The following is a 22,187-nucleotide window of genomic DNA, read 5'->3' as shown; positions in this document are numbered from 1 at the left end:
CTGGCTATCAACTGGGGTTATCGCTTCTCCCAGGACAGCAGAAGACAAAATGCTCTCAGCTCCCTCTGAAATCAAACTGGGCGACTCCTTCAACAATCTGCTGAAAGAACCTGACACAATGGTTTGGCCTCATCCTTCCACAGATACCTGAGAACTCATGCCTTCACATCCCCTGACTGAAAAGATATGTTTAAAAATAACCCTGATACTTTGAGAGACTAATCCGTATTTTCAAGTAGTTTATGCTCTTCAAGACGTTTCCACACTTATTACCTAATTTAGTTTTCAAAACAACCCTGTGAAGAATGTTAACAGTTCATTTAAGGGATCTTAAAAATCAAGTTCTTTCATTCAGCAGAATTTGTACCCATTTTACTTAGACAGAGTTGAATCTTGACAAAACAGAATGCCAGACATTTTCAGAGTCATCAGAAGGCAGGCACAAGAATTCGTAACCAAGGTGGTACTGGAAAAGGACTGGAGCTAAGGTTTGAGCTGACTTCAAGCCACAAGGGCAACGGTTTAAGTCAGTCACTCTTATTTTGCTACAGACGGAGTATGTCAGGGGTATGCACTTGACTTTCTATTGTTTTATGAGACTTGATTCATTTCAAATAAAGGAACAAATAGAAACTAGTAGTGTGGTCACTGCAGATAACCAAGAGGCGAAGCTACAAGGGAGCCCTGAAAGCACCCTTGGACAAGCCTAGAGGCCAGGTACAGTCAGTCTGCATTTTATTACAACCATGTCTAAGGCCCACTGGGATGCTTGGCTGGAGCAGACTGAGCTGACCATAGCAAGGACAACTCTCATGCCCTACTTTTTGGCTTCCTCTAAACTAACAAGGAGAACATTGCTCCCCTGAGCCCAGCCAAGGCCAACTCTTTTCTTCTGATTTACATATTAAAAAGCACAACAAACAAAACCAAACTCTATATTGTTTCTCATCATTAGGATAAACAGCATAGGAATTAACAGATAAGCCCATCAGTACAGCTATTTCAACCCTGTGTGTACTACTTCACCCAAGTAAAATGATCTCTTGCTTCTCTCTATATGCGAAACATTTCAGCCATCTTAACCTATGTTATATTATTTCACCCATCTAACCATCTATTCATCCATCCATCCATCCATCTATCCATCCATCTATCCTCCCATCCATCTATCCATCCATCCATCCATTGCATCCATCTATCCATCCATCTACCCACCCATCCACCCATCCATCCATCCACCTACCCACTCACCCATCCATCTTTCCATCCAACTTCTACCTGAATATCCATTGAACATTTGCTAAATGCTAAACACTCTATTTTCAAGGAATAAAAGGGCAAACCCATAGCACTGAGTACATTTTTGTTAAAGTAAAAAATAAATATTTTAAGAAGCTAAATTCATAATAATATAATCAATGGTGATTATTAAATTAAAATCTTGGTTTGGGGCAAATGAGAGACTGCACTTTGAAAAATATTCACTAATGTTTTATTGTTTCCTAGGTAAACCATTCAATTGCCTAGGGCAAGTCACTAAAGGCCTAACTGTGCCTTAATCTCTGAACTAAAAAAATCAGAAACTAAAATGAATTTCACTTTGAAGTACATTCACTTCAAAATGCCACCATGTTTAAAGTATATAGCCACTTAGCATTTTGATAAAAAGACTATGCTGTCAATTAAATTATAATATAATGCCATCCTACTGCTAAAAGTTTAAAGATTTGATATCCAGTAAAGATCTCAAATTATGTACAAGAGTAGGAAAAGCAAGCGAAATAAAGTAGCCATGGCATTTCCTGAAAGCACTACTTCTACATTCATCTTCAGAACCAGTGTTAGCCATCCGTGTTTTGCTTACAATATTGTTTTCTGGGCATCAAGAACTTGGAGATGTAGTGTTGGCCAGGCAGTGCTCAGCTTTTGTTTCTTAGATTTTCTTCAAGCTGATGAGTTTCATTGGCAAGTTTTGATTCTTACTATTATGGCGGCACTCCCTCAGAAGATTACAGTTTGAGTGTTTTCTCCCCAGTTTGTGGTACTATACTTTTAAAATAAAAATTGACATTTTTTGAGACAGAGTTTTACTATGTAGGCAAGGGTAATCTAAAGGCTTTGTAGAACAGGTTATCCTTGAACTCACAGAGATTTGACTGCCTCTGCATCCCAAGTGCTAGGGTTAACTGATTTTGACAATGTTATACATGGACACACTGTATTTACATCATTTCCACTCCCCCTTTTCCCCTCCAAATCTTCCCTTCACCAACTCTCTCTTTGATTAATCTCTTCTTCTATAATTATTATTTTTACCCCCCCCCACACACATACACACACCATTCTACACCATACTGCACACAGAGACAAACACACACACACACACACATGCACACACACGCACACACACACACACACACACACACACACACACACACACACACACACACACACACAGTGTTGCCCACATGTATATGTGCTTTGGGCTGAGTGTTTGGGAATGGATAAACTATCGTGGTAGCCACTGCCTGTCTGTAGTTCTTCAAGCAGAGATGGATCTTTTAAAATTCACATGATCCCCGCCTTGGCATGTCAACTGGTCCAGTCATCATGAAGGTCTTGTTTAGGCAACCACATTGTGGAGATTTTCTGGATACAACATCTTTGTTTCTAGGAAACACTGTCTAGCAGCTGGCATCCTGTCCCTTTCAATCTTCTCACCTTCCTGTCTTTAGTACCTCCTGAGCCTTGGGTTTGTGGAGGTTGTGTTGTAGAACTGGGCTCCCTATGGCTCCTTCTTTTCTAGGGGCTGCTGGGATGGTTCATTGTGTAAAAGACAGTTCCTGAAAGCCTGCAGACCCAAGTGTGATTACCTCATCAGGAATTTCATCACCAAGAGTCTGAACCAAGCCATAATAGAAAATGCTGATGGGATCACCAATTCTAGAGGCTTAAGAACAACTACAAAATGCTTCTTCTTTTCACACATGTTGAAAACTATAGAGGAGCAAGAGCATGAGGCTCATGATAGCTGGAAAATGGCATGTTTCCCCAAATTCCATTTTAAAGTGAGATTTTCAAAGCACCTGGGAACAGGAGATACAGCCCCGAGCCTCTAGTCTTGTCTTCATCTGTTTTCATCTGTATTCTCTCCTTCTCTTCCACAGAAGATGTTGTGAATTTTCAAATACTATAACCTAAGCATGTCCGCTGGCAGGTGCAGCTGTTCCCAGCTCTGGCACTCTGTAGTCTGTGATAATAACGCACCAGGGAAGCCACTGACACATTTCTGAGAATTTCTCTGGCACAGGCATCTCCCAACATCTTGAGAAAGATGCCAGGGACATATCCCATATCCATATCTTTGAAAGGTTTCCCCCATTTTGAAAAGTGTATTTTTGCCGGGCGGTGGTGGCGCACGCCTTTAATCCCAGCACTTGGGAGGCAGAGGCAGGCGGATTTCTGAGTTCGAGGCCAGCCTGGTCTCCAGAGTGAGTTCCAGGACAGCCAGGGCTATACAGAGAAACCCTGTCTCGAAAAAAACCAAAAAAAAAAAAAAAAAAAAAAAAAAAAAAAAGAAAAGTGTATTTTTATGTTCTCAATTGGTATAGCATTCAGATGCCACAAAACTTACATCTTCCTTTAGCAGTGGTTCTCAACCTTCTTAATGTGACCATTTTATACAGTTCCATACATTATGGTGAGCCCCAAACATAAAATTATTTTATTGCTACTTCATAACTGTAATTTTGCTACTGTTATGGATTGTAATATAGATATCTGATATGCAAACCCTATGAAAGGGTCATTTAACACCCAAAGGGGTCAGACCCAAAGGTGGGTTGACAACCTCTGCTTTAATGACTTTTACATCTGTAGAGCACTTAGCATACCCTGTACACACATGCATTTGATTCCTATCAAAATCTAGGATTCCAAAGATGAAATACATGAAGATTTCCAAGGACAGAGACCTTGCCTAAGGGCCCACATCAGGAAAATCTGTTAGAGCTTACAAACATTGGCTGTAATTTCAAATTCAACCTTCTCTCCACAATGACATTGTTTAACAAGGACTGACCCAACCACAGATGTGATGTCTTATCAAAAGGAAGCCTCTGCTTCTAGCAGAGAGTTTCAGGACTATTTTTCTTTTGCTTCTTGAATGTAGACGTGAAACATTAAAACAAATTGCCTTGCCAGTGTGTTTTGTGAAAGTGACTTTCACACAATGGATAAAGGAATATTTTGTGATTCGAATTGAGTTAGCAACTTGTCAAACTCCTGTTTGGAAGTCCACACCAGTGCCAGAGAATGATACTTTGTTTTAAAATTCCGGAAAAAAAAAATGTAACTTGCTGAGTAGCTTGAGAAAAGGGTTATCGTTTTCAACTCTGTTTAATTCAGTGATCTAGGAATATATTAGAGTGTGTTTTCTCTTATCTGAAATTTGGATATGTCTTTCCTGAACATCCATTATTTCTGTCTTCAGTTTTTATTTCTTTTGCACATTCTCCTCCAACAGTTTTATCATGTGGTCTGCTTTTGTTTTCACACACGGACAGAATGGAGGACAGTTTTCCTTTAAAAGCACAACGCCTTTAATATCCATTGAAGATTATTGCACCCAGCCTACAAGAGCATTACAATAATTGCTCCTTTTACCTAGGTGGAAAAGGACATATCTGTCAACCAAAGAAGTGAAAAAGCAATTAACACCTCTGTATTCTGCTGGGTAATTGCCTAAATTAAAGAAATAACAGGTGGCATCACGGTTATTATATATTTAATATTTAGTGGTTAGCATAAGTATAGAGGTCCTCAGATACCCCCATGTGCCCTCCCCAGGTCTGAAGAACCTGTGTAAATATGAACAAGATACAGGGCATAGTTGTTTATACATGCGTTTACATGTTGGTTTGGGGTTACATTTTTAAAAGACTTAATGGAGACCCAGGACTACACTATGCACTTATAAAATTTAATATGCAAGCCCATGTAAGTTTCCAGTAAATAACTTCTTCTGAATAAGAAGCATACATCTGGATTCTGTGCTGCCACCCACAGATGAGCCTTATCAGCCTTCTTCCAGGGCTGGGGTGCTGAGCAGAAAGTTTACATTTATCGGGTCTAGTGGTGGAGGTGCAAGAATGAACCCGAGAGAGACTCAGATGGATGTGCACGCTGCCAATCAGCAACTGATCCAGATAGCACGGAAGCCCTATCTGTCATGGGGTCTTTCCCAGAAGATGGCACATGGTCTCTTTGTGTGCAACGTAGGCACACAAATCTGGTTAGGGATTTTGAGAGATACAGAAAGAAACACAGCCCATGCCGGTCTCTTTCCTGAGGAGATGAAACCTGCATGCCACAGGAGAGAACAAAAGTACTTCTATTTCTTAAAGTATGGAGGTAACTCTTGGCATTCTCAGAGAAAACCACACAGAGTGCTCCCACTCTGTCTGTGGCAGAGACTGGTCAGGAAAGCACGGAACTGCAGAACACACGACAGGAAAGACACCAACCAATGCCCATGGAAAGATGCTTCAGGAGACTGGAGGAGAAGGATGCTCTTTCACCAGGCTTGGCAGCGGAACAAACAAAAGTCTCAGGTGACCTTCAGAGTCTGCTGATTCTAGGCCACCTGCATTTGTTTTTCATCCTGTATGCCTACAATCATCATCTCTAGCTTGTCTGATCGGTTCACATACTCCCAGGTGAGACACCAATTCAGGCATCAGCTCCAGTGAATAACTACCGTTATGAAGCACTCTCCATGACTGAATACATAAGCCGTAGCAGGCAGAGTCTTCTGATCCTCCGTTGTCCCAAACTCCTTATGTCCGATTCCCTGATGTTATCCCCACACTTACGGGCTAAATCTGAACCGTCTCCCAGTGCTTCTGGTTTGGGATGCTGAGGTCCAAGGCTGTGGCACTGTTTGAAGGGTAGTGGGGCCTAGCTAGCAGTGATAGGTTACTGGGAGGGGGCTTCAGAAAGGACCACACTAGCACTGAAAACCTTGTTAAACTATAAGCCCACACAGCTCTTTCCTCTTCTAGAATGTGCCTGGTGGGTATTTTGGTTACAGCTGTGCTAAAACGCCATCTTGTGGATATGGGCATGGCCTACTCCATGCTAAAACCCTATCTGTGGTTATGGGAGTGGCCTACAGCTATGCTAAAATGCCATCTTGTGGATGCCTCCATTGCCTGTGACTTGTACCTAACCACATGGATTTGCAGAGGTTTCCACGCATATTATCATTTATGTGCTGACTTCAATGCCCACTCTCCTGGTGGCTTCCTTCCTTTGTGGTCTGCGGGGTAGTAGACAGGGATGATGGCTGAAGGTGACCTCTGGAAGACAAGGAATTGAAGTTCTGAACTTAAGTCTGATAATAGACTGAGTGAGCTTGGGAATAGAGCCTTCCTCAGTGAAGCCTCAGATAACTTGTAAAACCCCAGGGAAAGCAGATAAGCCACATTAATATCCTAATATACAGAAACTGAGAGATAATACATGTATATGGCTTAAGCTGTTGGATTTATGGCAATATTGTTAGGAAGAAATAGATTATTAATATAGATGCTTCCTGTGTATTAACTTAGATAATCCTCATTATAGTCTCATTTTGCACAATGGAAAAGCTGAAGCCTAAAACATAAGCAAGCAGCTTATTCCCATAGAGATGCAGGTAACCTGGCTGCTGACACTGGAACAAGGTAGGGTAACTCCAGACGGTGTTCCTAACCAATAACCTGCATGGTCTTACTGCTGCTTCCAAGTCGAGTTTCCCATAATGTACTCCAACAGCATGAGTCCAATGTCTAAGTCACACGATGGCCATGTTATCTGAATGAAGGAGGCACGTGTAACCCGACCATTTGGCTGAGAGCATGAAATACTGACAAGAGCAACAAGTGCTGTCTCTAAGACCTCTCTGGTAAACTTAAAACACAGTCCTGGTTGCCCTGCAGCAGGGGAGTAACACTGATGCATATTGCTTGTATATGAGTCTATTTCTGCCTTTAAGATAACTGAGAATGCACTAATCCTATGTTCTTATGACCAGAAGAATTTTAAAAGATTGATGACTTTTGGTCTAAGTGTGTGTGTATGTGTGTGTGTGTTTGCATGTGTGTGTGTGTTTGCATGTGTGTGTGTATGTGTGTGTGTATGTGTGTATGTGTGTTTGTGTTAGTTGGTTCAGTGTGGCATCAGCTACAAAAAGACATCTCTGTGCTTCCTCTTATTTCTCCTCTGGAGGGCTGAGTCTGATACTGATAATGCCCATCAGGATAGGGTAATGCCGGGCAATCTGCATTTATTGATATTACTTTTTCTGGAGATTTATCCTTTGTAAAGATCTCTCCCAACAACACGTGAGCTGAAAGTTAAAACCTCTGAGACTCATTGAGCAGTCTCACTGCACCCAAGGCCTGTGAATCAGCGTTTCTGGGAGGGAAGTGAGGTTTGGGGGCGGGGCACAGTGTGCAGCTTTCAGGAGAGTGATGCATGTCCTTTGGAACCTCTGCTATATGCTCAGACTTGTGGCTAATTCTCTGGTAAGTAGAGCAGTATTTGTATGAAGTAATCAGGAAGACAATCTAATTCCAAGCTAGAGCCTGACGAAAATAATTTTTGACTCAGTTCTCAGCTTAAAGATGAGAGAGTAAGGTGATTGACAGGCCCCACCCCCACACACCAAGAAATGTAGTGAAAACTGGTTTCTTTAAAAATCCAGCTAAGTTATGGGAATACAGTTTTGTTTTAATCCCAGGTGTGGGATATGGGGCTACTTCACTTTGTTCACACCCATTAACTGTGGTTTTGTCATTCTCTCTCTCTCTCTCTCTCTCTCTCTCTCTCTCTCTCTCTCTCTCTCTCTCTGTGTGTGTGTATGTGTTTATGTATGTGTGTGTGTGTGTGTGTGTGCTATGTGTGTGATTTTTCAGCTTCAGATAGCTTACTTCTGGACACTCTGGAGAGGGTATAAATGAGAGAGCCCTTCGAGGGCCTGTGGTAGCTGCTGCTCCCCTCTGCTCTGCCAGCTCACTGTGTTTGCTATTTCTCATTTGTTGGACTGCTAGATATTCTGATGATGAAGATTGGACTTGCCCCAAGGAATGCAACAATCCTAACCAGCAGGAAGTAGCCTACAGAGGTCTATGTTCCCTTTCCACTCTAACCTTCTTTCTCTCCTATCTAGTGTTGAGGGGTTGGTTGAGAGATATAAGAACCTAATAAAATAGTAAAAAAACATGCCAACATACAAATGCTATTACATATAATTTGAATAAGATAGTTCAGTCCCTATGAGCATTAACTTCTTTATCCATAAGACTGAATAATTCTTTTTTTTTTTTGAAAAAAAAAAAGACTAAATTATTTTTTTGATTCTGATGGATATCTAGAACTCTTCTTCCTTTCTTCAAATCCAGATAAATATCATGGAAAGAAATACTCAGACAATTGGACAAACTCTATAGATTGCCTGGTATTATAAGGAGTATTACTGAAAGGAGAAAAATCTAGCGTCAAAAAGTCACAAGATGGAGACTAGTAAGCTTTAGCTGACAGCAAGTTCAATGCATACATTACTTCCCTTAAACGTACAGTCATAGCCTCCATGTCAGTCAGAGAAGGCAATGAGTCCCTTGCTTGTCCTTTGCTCTCTTCAAACCAAAGTAAAGCGACCTATTCAGTTTGGTCTGCTGAATGCTAAAGAGCACCAGCCAGCCAAGACAACTATTAGAGAACGGGAGTGACGTCACACAGAGCAGAGAACTTAGGCAGGAATGTACTTCACTTGGTTTGAAAGCAGCAACAGGAGATAAGATAATAGGTACATCCATGTATGCAAATGATTGGCTTGAAGGAAGACCAGAATAATTAGAGCAGGCAGTAAGTAGAAGCGCAGGATGGGAAAATTTAGTCCATCGGCATAATGAATACTTAATAGACAGAGATATGAGAAAACTGGGGGCTTTTGTATACAGCCAATTTTGTGTATTTAAACTTAGAGAGTCAGACAAATTGTCTATAGGATTTTTAAAACTATAAGCAGAATGTAGAAGAAGAGTAGTGTATGTGTGTGTGTGTGTGTGTAAAACATAGGTATCAAAGTAGTCTGAGTCCTATTTCTACCTTATCACTTTGTTATTTGCAATTGAAACTCAATGGCATGGGGAAAATTAGTTTTCTCTAATGGAGTGTCACTGCTGATATCAATATTCAGAGCAGGCTCCATGTCTTGGCCAAGATAAAATGAAGTTTATTTGTGTGGGGGTATGGGGGGCACACTTTTGCTTTCTTTTGTCTCATTTTTGGTATTTTCTGTCTTATTGGGTTATTTTGTTTGTTTTGTTTTATTGAGATAAAGTGGGAGGGTGGGATCAGGAAACAGGGTGGGCAGGATCTGGGAGGAGTTGCTGGAGGAGACTCCTGATCAAATATACTGTGTAAAAAAATTAAAGAAAAATGTCTATATAGCGAATTTTAATCATTTTCCTTGACATGGAAGTTCTGAAAATCACAAATATATGGAAAAATTTTTATACTGTTGAATAGCTATACATTGCTAAATATTTAGGGATATGTAATATATCCCTAAATGCTACATTTTCCTTCTCATTTCTTCAAAGCCCTTAGTTACTTAGAGAAAGAATTGAGTCCCAAAATTGCATTGCAAGACATTGCATGTTAGCCTTTCTCTAATCCCAGACATCAGTCACTGAGGACAGATGGATACGTGGCCTGGACAGACAGGACAAATCTTCATACCCTCTTGGTGCCTCGAAGAGGTCCAGTTGGTTTCCAAAAGACAATGTTCTTACACCTCATCATCAGTATGGATTCTCTTCTTCAACTGTTCATCAGGAGTCTGACCAAAACTCACATTAATCTAGAATGTATTCAAGCTTTCTACTCTCTAGCCTTGGGACCTTTGACAAGTGATTTTAGCTCTCAGAGCACTGGCATGCTCATCTGTATGAGAGGCATTAGAACTCATTCAGAGATATTGCATGAAAGACATGAAATGAGACAGGAATGTTGCATTCACCATCTGGAGCACAGCATGCTACCAATGGCCAGGAGCCCCTATAGTATCCCCTGTTTCCTTCTGCCCACGTTCTCTGTCTCTGGATCATGTTGCACTGTGGTCATTGTGTTCTTTTATTCCCAGTGCTGGCGTTCACTTGTGTACTATTCTCTTTCTCATTTAGATTTCTTTCCATCCTTAACAGAAGCCCCACAGGCATTCAATGTCCACATAACTGACCTTCTCTGCATCATAAATCAGCTACCTATTTATGTACCAATAATGTGGCGAGTGTTACGATGCTCAAGGTCACTTCTTCTTAGAAGACTCTCATTCATGTCAGGGTTTCCCAAAGGATGTGGTATAGAAACCCTGGTGGATGCTAGGTACTTTGAGGGATATACAAGCTTTTGTTTTAAATTCTTAGTTGAAAGTGTATTTATTTTAAATTGGTATATCAATCTCAGATATTAAAGAGGAAACAACTGCCGGGCGGTGGTGGCGCACGCCTTTAATCCCAGCACTTGGGAGGCAGAGGCAGGTGGATCTCCGAGTTCGAGGCCAGCCTGGTCTACAAAGTGAGTTCCAGGACAGCCAGGGCTATAGAGGGAAACCCTGTCTCGAAAAACCAAAAAAAAAAAAAAAAAAAAAAAAAAAAAAAAAAAAAAAAAAAAAAAAAAAAAAGAGGAAACAACTGAATCAATTTGACTTCACTTAAAAACTATAGCAATTATCATATGAATGGAACCTAGTTATATCACAAAACACAAGAGCCAAAAATCTGGGAAGCTGTTCTGTCATTTAAGGCTTATAGATAAGTGTGAAGTATCCATGGGCCCCAGGCCTCATGTCTCTAGTAAATCACATAAAACACTTCTTCAGTCTCCCACATGCTGCTCAAGAAACTCCGCTTTCACCTCACCTGATTCTCTAAAGTCACTTAATTTTAAACCTTGAATTGGAGGTCTCTCTAACTTGATGAAGAGGGATATTGATTTTCCCTTGGTGCAAAAGCTATGGAGGGAAAAGGCTTCTTTGTTGCTCTTAGACACATATCCCTGAGCTCCCTCATAAGAGGTTTTTCAGACTCTGTGGTCTGTGCTAGTTGTGGTAAGGCTCAATCCTGTTGACCCCTAAACATACCCAGAGCATGCCATTGCCTAAAAACCACCATCCCTGTGGCTTTTCAGGAAATACTGAAGCAAAGTAGGAAGTTGCTACAAATAATCTTCCCTTAAAATTGCATGCAGGAAGAAGTAGTTTTGGGAAATCGCTTGCTACACATGCACTGCTGTGTTAACATTCGGCCATTTTTATTTTCCAGTAGGCATGAGAGATGTTCAAATACAACAGACAGGCATTTGTGAATTGCGAATGAAGGCTCCAGCACTGAGCACACAAATCAAACTGCTCATTTGACTCAGAGCTACTTGAAAACTCTGTAATCCAGTCACATGCAGCAAACTGGATCAGCTCTCTGGAGGAAAATCCTTAATATGTACCTACTGGCCATAATCAGTAATGATTCTACTCTGCATGATTCTATTTATAAAGTCTAGAATGCTTTTACTCACATATTACCCCCTTTCTACGGTGTAACAGGGAAATAATTTATGCTCATTCTTGTCAACTTTATGGTGAAACAGTATTTAAACTGTTTCTTCTGATGTAGAGTATCTGCACATAGATATTCTGCCTGAAGGGAAACAAATGAGCCAAGGGAGAGAGCTCTGACACTTAGAACTCTTTGGCTTCTAGTTGATCTATGTTTCATCCATTCATTTCGGACAGTGGTTTCCTTAGAAACGTTATATTTGGTACAGACTCAAGACCAGTGTGAATATCTCCCTCAGACTCTGAGGAGCCAGTTGTAAAAACAGAGGGTCTTGCACACTTGAGTAGGAGGTGCACTGCTAATAGGACGCAGTCTTTGCAGAGAGTCAGCTGCCTCAGAGTCTTTGCTCATTAAGATATTCTATAAACACCTAGTGCCTGTAATATACTGTTCTGCCCAATAGAGAGACAAAACAAGAATAAAACCTGTCTTTATGTCACTTACACTGTAGTGAGGGACTGAGAAAGAAAACAGTAATGCATTTATAAGTTTCAGACAGTGGTATTACGGGGGAGGGAGGAAGAAAGAGAATCTCTAAGGGCAGATATGGGAATAGCACTGTTGCCAACCCTCCTGACCCTCATCTTGAACTTTATTTAAAAGTTATTGAGACATTTGTCTAGCTTTGTAAATACCTTCTGATTGGAATGCTTGGAGAAATTACTGTTTGGGGCTTTCTGAATGCCAACAGGAAAAAGCTTGGGTGTGATGCTCCCTGCCTCTCATTTGCCTCACTGCCTGACTGCAAAACAAAAATGTTTGTACAGCGGCATGTCCTGATACTGGTGACATTTTCACTGATTGAACCGTCTGATTCAGTGACAGAGGACAGTATCTGCAGCCCCAGCCCTTGTGTGACATTTCACACTTGGAGGGTTCAGCAGACTTCCATTTCCCATCTGGTGAGAATCATTCATTCTTTTGGAGAGGTTCATTGATAGAACTAAAGAGGTGAAGTTGAATCAGGCTGAGGAGATGACACTCATGTGCCTGAAAACTGATACAAATGTTAAATCCAGTGCCAAAGTCACACTAGATATTTGCTATAATAATGGAAATTTAGATCAATGAAGCATCAAATTGTATGAAGAACAATGACAAGGAAATGATAGAGACTTTAATAAAGACCTTCAAACTTGTCCTCTCTCTGTGACTGAAGGTTGTCTGTTCTCCACGATGTCAACTGCATGATAACTTTTCCTCCCAGATTTGGGAATTGTGAGTAGATGTGGACCCTTCCTGGATGCATTCTAACAGCTCTGCTGAGTACATCTTATTGGATGGGGACAAATTTTAGGCTCTCAGCTCATATTTACATGTCTAGCTCAAACCTCTAAATGGAATGACAAAGAAAGATACTCAATCATTTATGAACATATCAATTAATATCTTCTCTAAAAGCCCATAGATGGAAAAAATTTACCCTCCACAACTTTTTGTGACCTAAATCTGGATATAGATTTAAGACAATTTTCCTGAGTGCCCCAAAGTTTCTGAAAGATGATAGAGATGCTATTTTGTAGCTTTCCACATTTGTCAGCAGAACGGGGTTCTTTATGATGAATAAGGAAAGACTCCCTGTATGGAAGGGGAGGTAAGCCAAATCAATATAACACTAACTCTAGGATTTGGAGTCTAATGCAATGTCTCATCTCTTTCCTTACACAAAATAAACAGATATGATTAAAAATATTGTCTTTAGGAAAAACCATAAACTATTTCAAAACCTGTCAAATTCAAAGTATGAACAACTTTTCACTGGTAATTTGCACATTCCTTTAATTAGCCTAATTCCACTTCACCAGTAGTCTGCCAACTTAAGGGCCTCAGATACAAAGCTTTCTTATAAAGCCACATTTACGGTATCTGTTAGCTAAAAATTCCTTTGAACCTGGAACTCATTTTATCTTTGAAATAAGATTCAAACTTTATTTCCTTATTTATTACTATTATTTTTTTCAGACGGTTATTTTTGAATTTAGCCTTCAGTGTCACAGACATCTCATCTTTTATCACTGTCACTGAAAATTTACAAAAGCTTCTGAAAGTCTAAGAAAATACTTTTGCTTTTATACTTTATGCCATAACTGGTACTATTAAAATGAGTATACAAATAATATTAATAATGCATTTCCTTTCATCCAAAGCAGAGGCATTTTGCTCCCAAGAGCTTTTTAATTCGTCGCCTTCTTTTTTGGGAGCCAAAGAAGGGAGATGAAAGGCTTTAATGAAAGATCCATATGACTTGTGATTACAAAGTAATTACTATACTAACTTTGAGTTTATGTGGAGATATTGGGTTTTGAAGTAAATGAAAAATTATATTTCTGTTAACATTCAAAGTAATCCTTTTGGTACAGAGTGGTGCTATCTGCTAGGCCATAAGCCTAGTGCAACCCACATGACAGAATCTTACCTATGTGCTGGATCTGCATTTTTAGATAACTTTCAAGCAACAGCATCAATTGCCATGACACTTTTACAGACAACCTTAAGATGTTCATTCTGACCTTATCTTTCCTTTTACCAATCAAAGAAAACACTAACAGGAATAGTTAAATTCAATGATCACTATTGGATCACTGGGTGTATATAGCTTTCTTTGTAGGCTGACATGGGACATGCGTACTCTGAAGGCTTTAGCCTCCAACTGTGAAGGAACCAGTGAGGTTAAATGGCTTTGGGACAGCAACTTGCTTTAGGAGGCATCTTGCCACAAAGACCAGAAGGTGGTTGATAAGCTAAGACTGTCTTCCTATGGTGGTACTACTTGCTAAATATACCAGCCCTGCTCAGAGGGTGGCAATAAAACCCCAGGGGAAGTGGGATTGGAAGGTGAGCACAGGAGGGGGTTAAAGCTGAAAAATTGAATCCAGTTTAGTCTACAGACCACTTTGGGGTTTTCAATAGAAGCTTCAGCGGATTGTGAACATGTGTTTACCAGGCCTCTTCCCTGTCTATTTTCTCTCAGGGACTGTCCAATAGCAAAGATGGACATGGCAGGGGAATCGTCAAGATTTCTTGATGCTGGGTTATGCCTCTTTGATATAAGTGACTTCTTGCTAAGGTTCTGGGGCTGTCCCCTTCTTATTTCCAAACAAGGGCTTTCAAGTTCTTTAAAGTGAGAGAGCAAAGCAGTCTTAGAGATCTAAGAGGGCTTAGTCTGTCCAGGAGGAGTTTAGGAAAAAGTTGTTTTCTTTGTGAGCAAGCAGTAAGGGATGGCTAACCATTTAGATTCTTGGTTTGCTGGCTGCTCTCTCTTTCTTCTCTTGGATTGTTTTAAGAATGGAGAAGATTTTGAAGACCTGTTCCCTCCAGCCCTTGCTCTATGAGGGATGAGCAGAAAGAGGTTTCTTCATGGTCAAATTCCATAGAAACAACAATGAAGCCTACAAGAAATTTGTAATTCCAGTGACTTAAATCACACACACCTGGAAGAACAAACGTTCTGTAATGAAGAGTCGCTGTGTGATAGGAAATAAAAGTTATGTTTTATCAATCTGCTAACCCAACAAGTGATGTGAAAAACAAGGTTCATTGACTTTAAGAAAAAGTTTGTCTCTTCAAGTGAGTTACAATTTACTATGCAACATTAGAAAATCCATAGAAGGAAATTTTAGACAATAGCCTTTGTCACTGTGACCACATGCCTGTAATAACTACATGAGAGAAGATGATTATATTTTGACTTGTGGCTTCCAAGTTCCCAGTCTTGGGCACTTGGTTCCATTGTGTTCAAGGCCATGGTAAGGAATCCAGGTACAAAAAAGTCAAACATCTCACATTCTTAATGAACATGAAGCTACAATGTCCTTCCCTAGTGGGCAAGGGCAATGGGAAGTCTCTTGTCTCTTTCTAGGGGAGGAATGCTAGGTGCTGACAAAGATACAGAAATCAAGGAGAGGGTGATACAGAACTGACATTATTGACCTTCAAATACGGTACTTTCTTATGGCTGTGAACATGGCTCAGACATGGCTGTTCTAGTTCTTCTAAATGTGACCAGCACTCAGAATGATATTTCACAGAAAGGAATAGCAATCCTGACACTGGGTGATGCCAACCAATTGCAAACTGAAACTACTCCAGAACCATTAGTGTAGCAAAATAAGGAGATACAATGTATGCATGTCTTCTTCTAAGCTATGAACTTTCTTAATAGCCCTAAAGCTTCAAACAAGACTAAACACACTCACAAGCAACTCTTATCAGAGCAAATAGGAATCATGAGCAAAGTCTCTCCAAAACTAGCCTCATCTTGTTCTTATTCAAATGCAGCACCCCTCCTTTCACCAATAGATTAGCCAACCTCTTCAGCTTAATAGGAAACACTACTCTGTCACTGCCTAAGAACCGAAACTACTCTATTCTAAAGTCCTACAGCTTAGCTTAGCTTAATGAAATATATAAATAGGCTTTAAATGAATCTTTAAAGCTTACGAATGCTTTTCACCCAGCTCTTAAGTACAGGTGCTTTCATAAACAGTTTTCTAATTATCAAGTTGAGATCGTATTTTGGATTTCCTTCCCTCTTTAATTTGACAGTGTACATGCTTTTATACTTTTATTTCTCAAACACAGAAGCTTCGAAATACTGGTTTTTAGGCAGGAAATTGTTAATATATTTCTCACAAATGGTTTGTGTAGAAAAAACGTCATTCACTATCTCACAAGGACCCAAATCACATTTTCCGTCACTCATTGTCTCACAAGGACCCAAATCACATTTTCCCAAGGAAATCAAGCCTCAGAGGTTTGGAAGTGTCATCCAACAGAAAGAAGCAAAACGAGGTTGGAAGAGATGAGAAGATAGGAAGAGTTTTTCCCCTCTATATGCACCATCAGCATACAGTTTTGTTCTGACAGGTAGTTCAGTAAAGAAATGGACATGTTCATGAATGTCATCCTGCTGAAACCAGACGCAAGAGAAGTAAAAGACAGTTGATATCAATTCTAGTCATTTTGCAAAGGGTTTTTGTGGTGGCGGCAGGTTGCAAGATGAATCCTCGTAGGTCAGCAAGGTTGCCTGACCTAGTTTTTGATTATTGGTTGTTCAAGTTGTATAGAGTGCAGTCCGTGCCCTATGAATAATATGGGTACCAGGATGGAATCATTTAGGACCACCAAATAACAGGATTCAAAAATAAGTAAAACAGCTGAAATATCCAACAGTCTGGTCTAACCTGGGATGCTCTGTCTCCTCACAGCCAATGCTCCATCGGGCGGCTTTGTCTGGCTGGCAGATTTAGTGTAGGGACTCTCATCTGCAAAGGCACAATGAAGGGTGAGGTTAATTTCCATCCAGTTTCTAGCCTTGTGAAGACCTGTAATGGTTTGCAATCCTTCTTCCAGAGAGAGGTCATAAGGGGAGGAGAAGAGTTGATGACCCGAGTCCTACATTTGAGTGAGCTCTAGGATGAGTGTGGATGTTCTGAATGTCAGTTTCTTCTTGAGAATGAGGGACACCATTCTCAGGTACCCCTCAGAGCTGTAAGGATCGAAAGCTAAAATGTACATGGAGACTTTTTTTTTTAATGATAGCGAGAGTGCCAACAGGCACACCAATCCTTTGCCTGTTAGCTAGATCCACCAATAAACAGTGAATATGTGTACCAGGAAGATAAAGACGGAATGAGATGGCCCAGTGGACACTAAGACTAATCAGGGGAAGAACGAAGGAGAGAAAATGCAGTAATTCAGAGAAGCAGATGAAAGAGCGTTAGTACTGCAGGAGAATGAAGATAACTGTTAGTAGGCTCTTGTCAGGAACACAAGCAGGCATTCAGGGTAAAGCAGAGGGTTAGGGTCATTCCACAGGTAAGATCGGAGAGGCAAAGAAACGGGAAAGAAAGATAGTCTTGGCAAAAGAAGATATGCATTGCAGTGAGCTGTTCCGTTCTTTTAAAGAGTGGGTTTAAAACAAGCTGCAGAGCAACATAAAGAGCAACCAAGAAGACGGAGGGTTCAAAGCTTCCTGTATTTGTGAGTGTTAGGGAAAAGGTTGAGTGTCTGACACACTAGGTGTCAAGATTGTGGAGGAGATGGTCCACTAAATTCTAAGTCAAGGGATTTGTTTCTGATTGCATCTGAGCTGGGCTCATGAATGGTGACACAGGAGAGCTTATGCTAGTGTTAGGAGGATAGTAAGGAATGATGCTTCCTAGCTTGGATGGAAGCATATCCTTGTGAATAGTAAAGGAGACAGCAGGAGTAAAACCTTCAGAGTCTTAAGAACAAGATTGATATGGCTTGAGAAAAAAATTATGTAAAATAATTACCCAGCACATTCTGTCAAGCTGGGTGACACAATGACACATCTTCCCATGCTGGGACATGTTTGTTATTTCTGTCATTGTTTTAACTGGAAATCATTAAAGGATTAAAGGGAATCATATCGCACATGGTAAACTATTAAATATAACAAGCATTTAATTTCGGCAGCAAGGTTTATCATCAGAGGGATGTGCACATTAATTCTCCCAACTAAGTGGTGTGCATTTTCACGACAAAGTGCTCATTCCTTCTCTAGGATGTGTACTTCCTGGAAATGATTCACGATTTCGTCATAAAACCGAGCAATGTCTTTATAAGCAATGACAAAAGAAAAGATTAACACTGCGGCGATGGCAATTAACTTAAAAAATGGCAGGCACGATGTTTCATGCTCATCTGCCATTAATCACACAATTCTTTTCATTTTTTTCCAACCATAACAAAGCTAGCATATTTAGAGTACCAAAAAGAATCAACAATATCATCCCTGCTGCTTCTGAAGCAGCATCTTAGGACCTGGAGTGTTCTCAGTGCATACACCGTGCTGGAAAACAATTAAATATCACAAAACAAATCTAAGCCTTTCATCATGAAAGTGGCCACTTGTCCCACTGTCCATTCCCATTGAAGAGGTGTGCGGGTTTCCCATATTGTTAACTTAATAACCAGACACCGTGCTTCACACAAGTGTCATTCAAACAGGCTGTTTTCGTGCAAATGTCTGAGATTCTTCACAAGATTATTTCAATACTGTATCTCCTTCCCTTTAGCCACAACGTGGCCACTGTTCATTTACAAAGACAGAGCGCTGAGCTAAGTGGTGCCCACCACACTCCCAGTCAGGAGCTGTGACTTAAGTCTTCAGTTTTCAATTTGTCAGTAAGACCCTGGGTTGAATGCAGTGTTGGAGTTTCTAAAAGGGCAACAGAGATTTTCCCAGGAGATTCTTGGGTCATCTCCTCTTCATGGTCTACTTTGAAGAGACCATTTTTTAAAGAAAGAAATTCACCTAGTTTGTATTATAGAAGTAGTCAACCCTGTTAAATTGTTCTCTCATTTATATTTGAAAACTATTTCCTCAATTTAGGGCTGAGATCCTCTAGTTAAAAAAAGTTGAAACTGAATGATAGTTGGCCACCTGACCAGCATCTGTAAAACTACTCCCAACCCACATAGTCCCTCCCAGAATCAAGCATGCCCTTCCCAGGTATAAGAGAAAGGAAATACTTATCCAGAACCCAAAAGATGTGTTAGTCGAATAATCATATGGAAAAAATTTTATATTATCTAAGACTAGGTTGCTAGAGATGTAATGCATGATGGGAGCGAGGCTGGTAAAACTCGTCATGAGCACCATGGAAAGCTGAACATCAGAGATGCCTGACACAGCCTGATGCAGTTGCTAGGTCACCTGAGCAGTGACCCCTTCACCTCAAGTGTACCAGAGGCACTGTGGGCCTTCTGCTGCTATTCAGCACAGAATGGACTTCAGTTCTCTTGAGGTGATTGAGTGAAACTCAGCTCAAGTCAAAATCGATAAGTGAAAAGTGAGAAAAGTCACAGGACAAGAGTCAAGGCTCTACCCTAGGACACTGAAGGGTAAGAAAGACAGAGTACACTTGGTCTTCATCTATTTCTTTTTTGAAAAAGTTTTTTAAAATAATTATTAATTGTATTCTTTTGTGTATGATTGCTTTGCTAGCATATATATTTGTGCACCACGTGTATTTCTTTCTGTTGCTTCCCGGGGAGGCCTGAGGGTGATATTGGGTCCCCCTGGACTGAAGTCCCAGATGGTCATGAAAGGTTATGTGGGTGCTGAGAATTGTTCTTAATTGCTGATGCAACTCCACAGACTCTTATTTTACTTGTGTGTGTGTGTGTGTGTGTGTGTGTGTGTGTGTGTCTGTCTGTCTGTCTGTCTGTCTGTCTGTCTGTCTGTCTGTCTGTGTATGAGCACATGAGTATAGGTTCCTACAGAGACCAGAAGAGGGTTTTGAATTCCCTGGAGCTGGAAGTACAGACAATTGTGAACTAGCTGATATGGGTTCTGGAAACTGAGTCTTTGGCCCTTTACAAAAGCTGTGTGCTCTCAAAAACTGAGCCATTTCTTCAGCCTATGACTTTTAAATCTTATAAAAGCATGGGAACCTATGCAGGCTTCTGGCATGGTTTCTCACATGTGTATTTAAGCAGATTTGCATATTTATTCCTAGAATTTCCTATTTAGATGACAATGTAAACAGCTTTTGAAATGTTATGGCTAATACTGAAGCCCATAGAGGTTTGTAGAAGGAAACACACTGAAAATGAGCCTAGACTGAATTTCTTATTTTCTTATTCCCACACAAAAAAGAAAATTTTATTTCTTCTTGAATAGACAAAATTTTATAGGCCAATAATAAGCCCACATGCTGTTGTATAAAGGCAAGGATGTGTTTTTGGCACACAAAACCAACAGACATGGCTGGTGTGGGTCCCTCCAAGAGACATTGCTGGTGTGGGTACCTCCAACAGACATTGAGTGGTGTAGGTCCCTCCCATGGGAAAGCCTGGGAAGTGTGTCATCTTTCTCCACTGGGAAATGTGTGCACATGCTAATCCCCCCTCCTTGTCTTCGTGTGTAAAGTGAATTATTTAAAAATGGCACACTAGAACCAAATTTCATTTATTTATTTGTGTGTGTGTGTGTGTGTGTGTGTGTGTGTGTGTACGTGTGCATGTGTGCCATGAATTCTGTATGCCATATGAGGGATCTATGGGAGTTGGAATTTCAGGCAGTAGTGAGCTACCTTCACAGAGATGCTGGGAACCACACTCACTGCTGCCACATCTCTACAGCTGCCTCAGATTTACCCGTGAATCCTTAAAATCTAAAAGGAACACCAATACAATAAATTGCTCCCCAGTATTATCCTATAAGAACCATTGGGTGTCTTTTAAGGTACATATTAATATTTTTACTTCATTGTATTAGGGAGGCAACCACTTTCAAATATAGAAATGAATTAAATGTAGATCAAATAATAAAATGCATGAGTTCACAGTAATCCTAGAACAGCATCTACAACAGGCATTCAGTGATGCTTTGCTGGTAGACTATGGCTCATGAACAAGTATGTAAGTACACCCCCACCCACCTCTGGGTGTGTAGACTATCCCTGTTAAAGTCACATCATTATCCAAAGGCTAGTAAGAGCTGACAACCGAACGTGACTGTCCAAACTACTTTTTCATTTTATGGTTAGTACCATGGCATGCTAGAGAGATGCGACTGGTTTTAAAATTGACATTAATTACATATTTTCTTTCACATTTATTTGGGTTTTTGGAATGATTTGTCAAACAATATTTATTTGTTAACTGGTTTACATATTTAAATGAGGTCTCATGTGGCCCACATTGCTTTTGATTTGCTGTGGAATTAAGATGGCTTTGAACTCTGGATCTTACTGCTTCACCAGCTGAGTTTCAGAATTACAGATGTGCAACACCACACCCAGAAATTCATCTTTAACGTCATTCCTTTGAATAAAAGAGTTCTGACTTTCACATCACACTCAACTTTGTCACTGACAGAAGATTCTATTAACAAGGGATCCTTTCAAAAAGTCACCTTGGAGCCCAAACAGACATTTAACCAGTGAGCTACTGCTCACTGTGTAAATGTTGAAAGGGAAAATAAATGTTACCTAGGGTGTCAGAACAGCCAGCCTTCTCTAATGACATCTCTGTGGCTGTATAATCACTGTCACACATGATGGCCTTCCACTGTCACAGGGGCTTGAATATTGGCAATAATGAAGAACAACAAGGGTCCTTTGAAAGTCTCTCCAGGAGGCTGGTGGGATATACCCTCTGTTAACACAGAGAATCAACATGGTGACAAACATTCAGAGGGCCTTCATTTAAGTAAACCCTTAAACAGAAGAACATGAAGCCAGGTGGGGAGACCATCTGGCCCTTGTGTCTTCGTCAGGGCTACTATTGCTGTGATAAAACACCATGATCAAAACATGGGGAGAAAACAGTTTATTTGGTGTATGCTTCTACATCACTGTTCATCATTGAAAGAAGTCAGGACAAGAACTCAGACAGGGCAGGAACCTGGAGGCAGGGGATGATGCAGAATTCATGGAGAGATGCTGTTTACTGACTTGCTTCACATGGTTGCTCAGCTGGCTTTCTTATAGAACCCAGGATCACCAGCCCAGGGATGGCTCCACCCACAGTGAACTGAGCATGCCCCCACTG

At 40.5% G+C, this 22,187-nt stretch overlaps 1 protein-coding gene across 21 annotated transcripts in view; it reads right to left on the bottom strand.

Moving 5' to 3' along the window:
* Grip1 (glutamate receptor interacting protein 1) overlaps positions 1 to 22,187 on the bottom strand; it is a 648,195-nt gene that overhangs the window by 175,183 nt on the left and 450,825 nt on the right. For 16 of the 21 annotated variants that reach the window (XR_004112745.1, XR_004112746.1, XM_031349335.1 and 13 more), the window contains exon 2: positions 16,844 to 16,924. The exons of 4 other annotated variants lie outside the window; for them this stretch is intronic. Coding sequence is in view for 14 of the 17 variants with exons in the window: in XM_031349335.1 (XP_031205195.1) it covers positions 16,844 to 16,924 (81 nt within the window). In the remaining 3 variants the exon portion in view is untranslated. Of the gene's footprint in view, positions 1 to 16,843; positions 16,925 to 21,625; positions 21,708 to 22,187 lie in introns of those variants that run through there. One more of the 21 variants, XM_031349334.1, reaches the window with a different exon arrangement.

Source organism: Mastomys coucha, unplaced genomic scaffold (genome assembly GCF_008632895.1).
Source record: "Mastomys coucha isolate ucsf_1 unplaced genomic scaffold, UCSF_Mcou_1 pScaffold4, whole genome shotgun sequence".
NCBI lineage: Eukaryota > Metazoa > Chordata > Mammalia > Rodentia > Muridae > Mastomys > Mastomys coucha.
The sequence above is the reverse complement of the archived record's forward strand: the minus strand, read 5'-3'. Positions and strand labels throughout refer to the sequence as shown.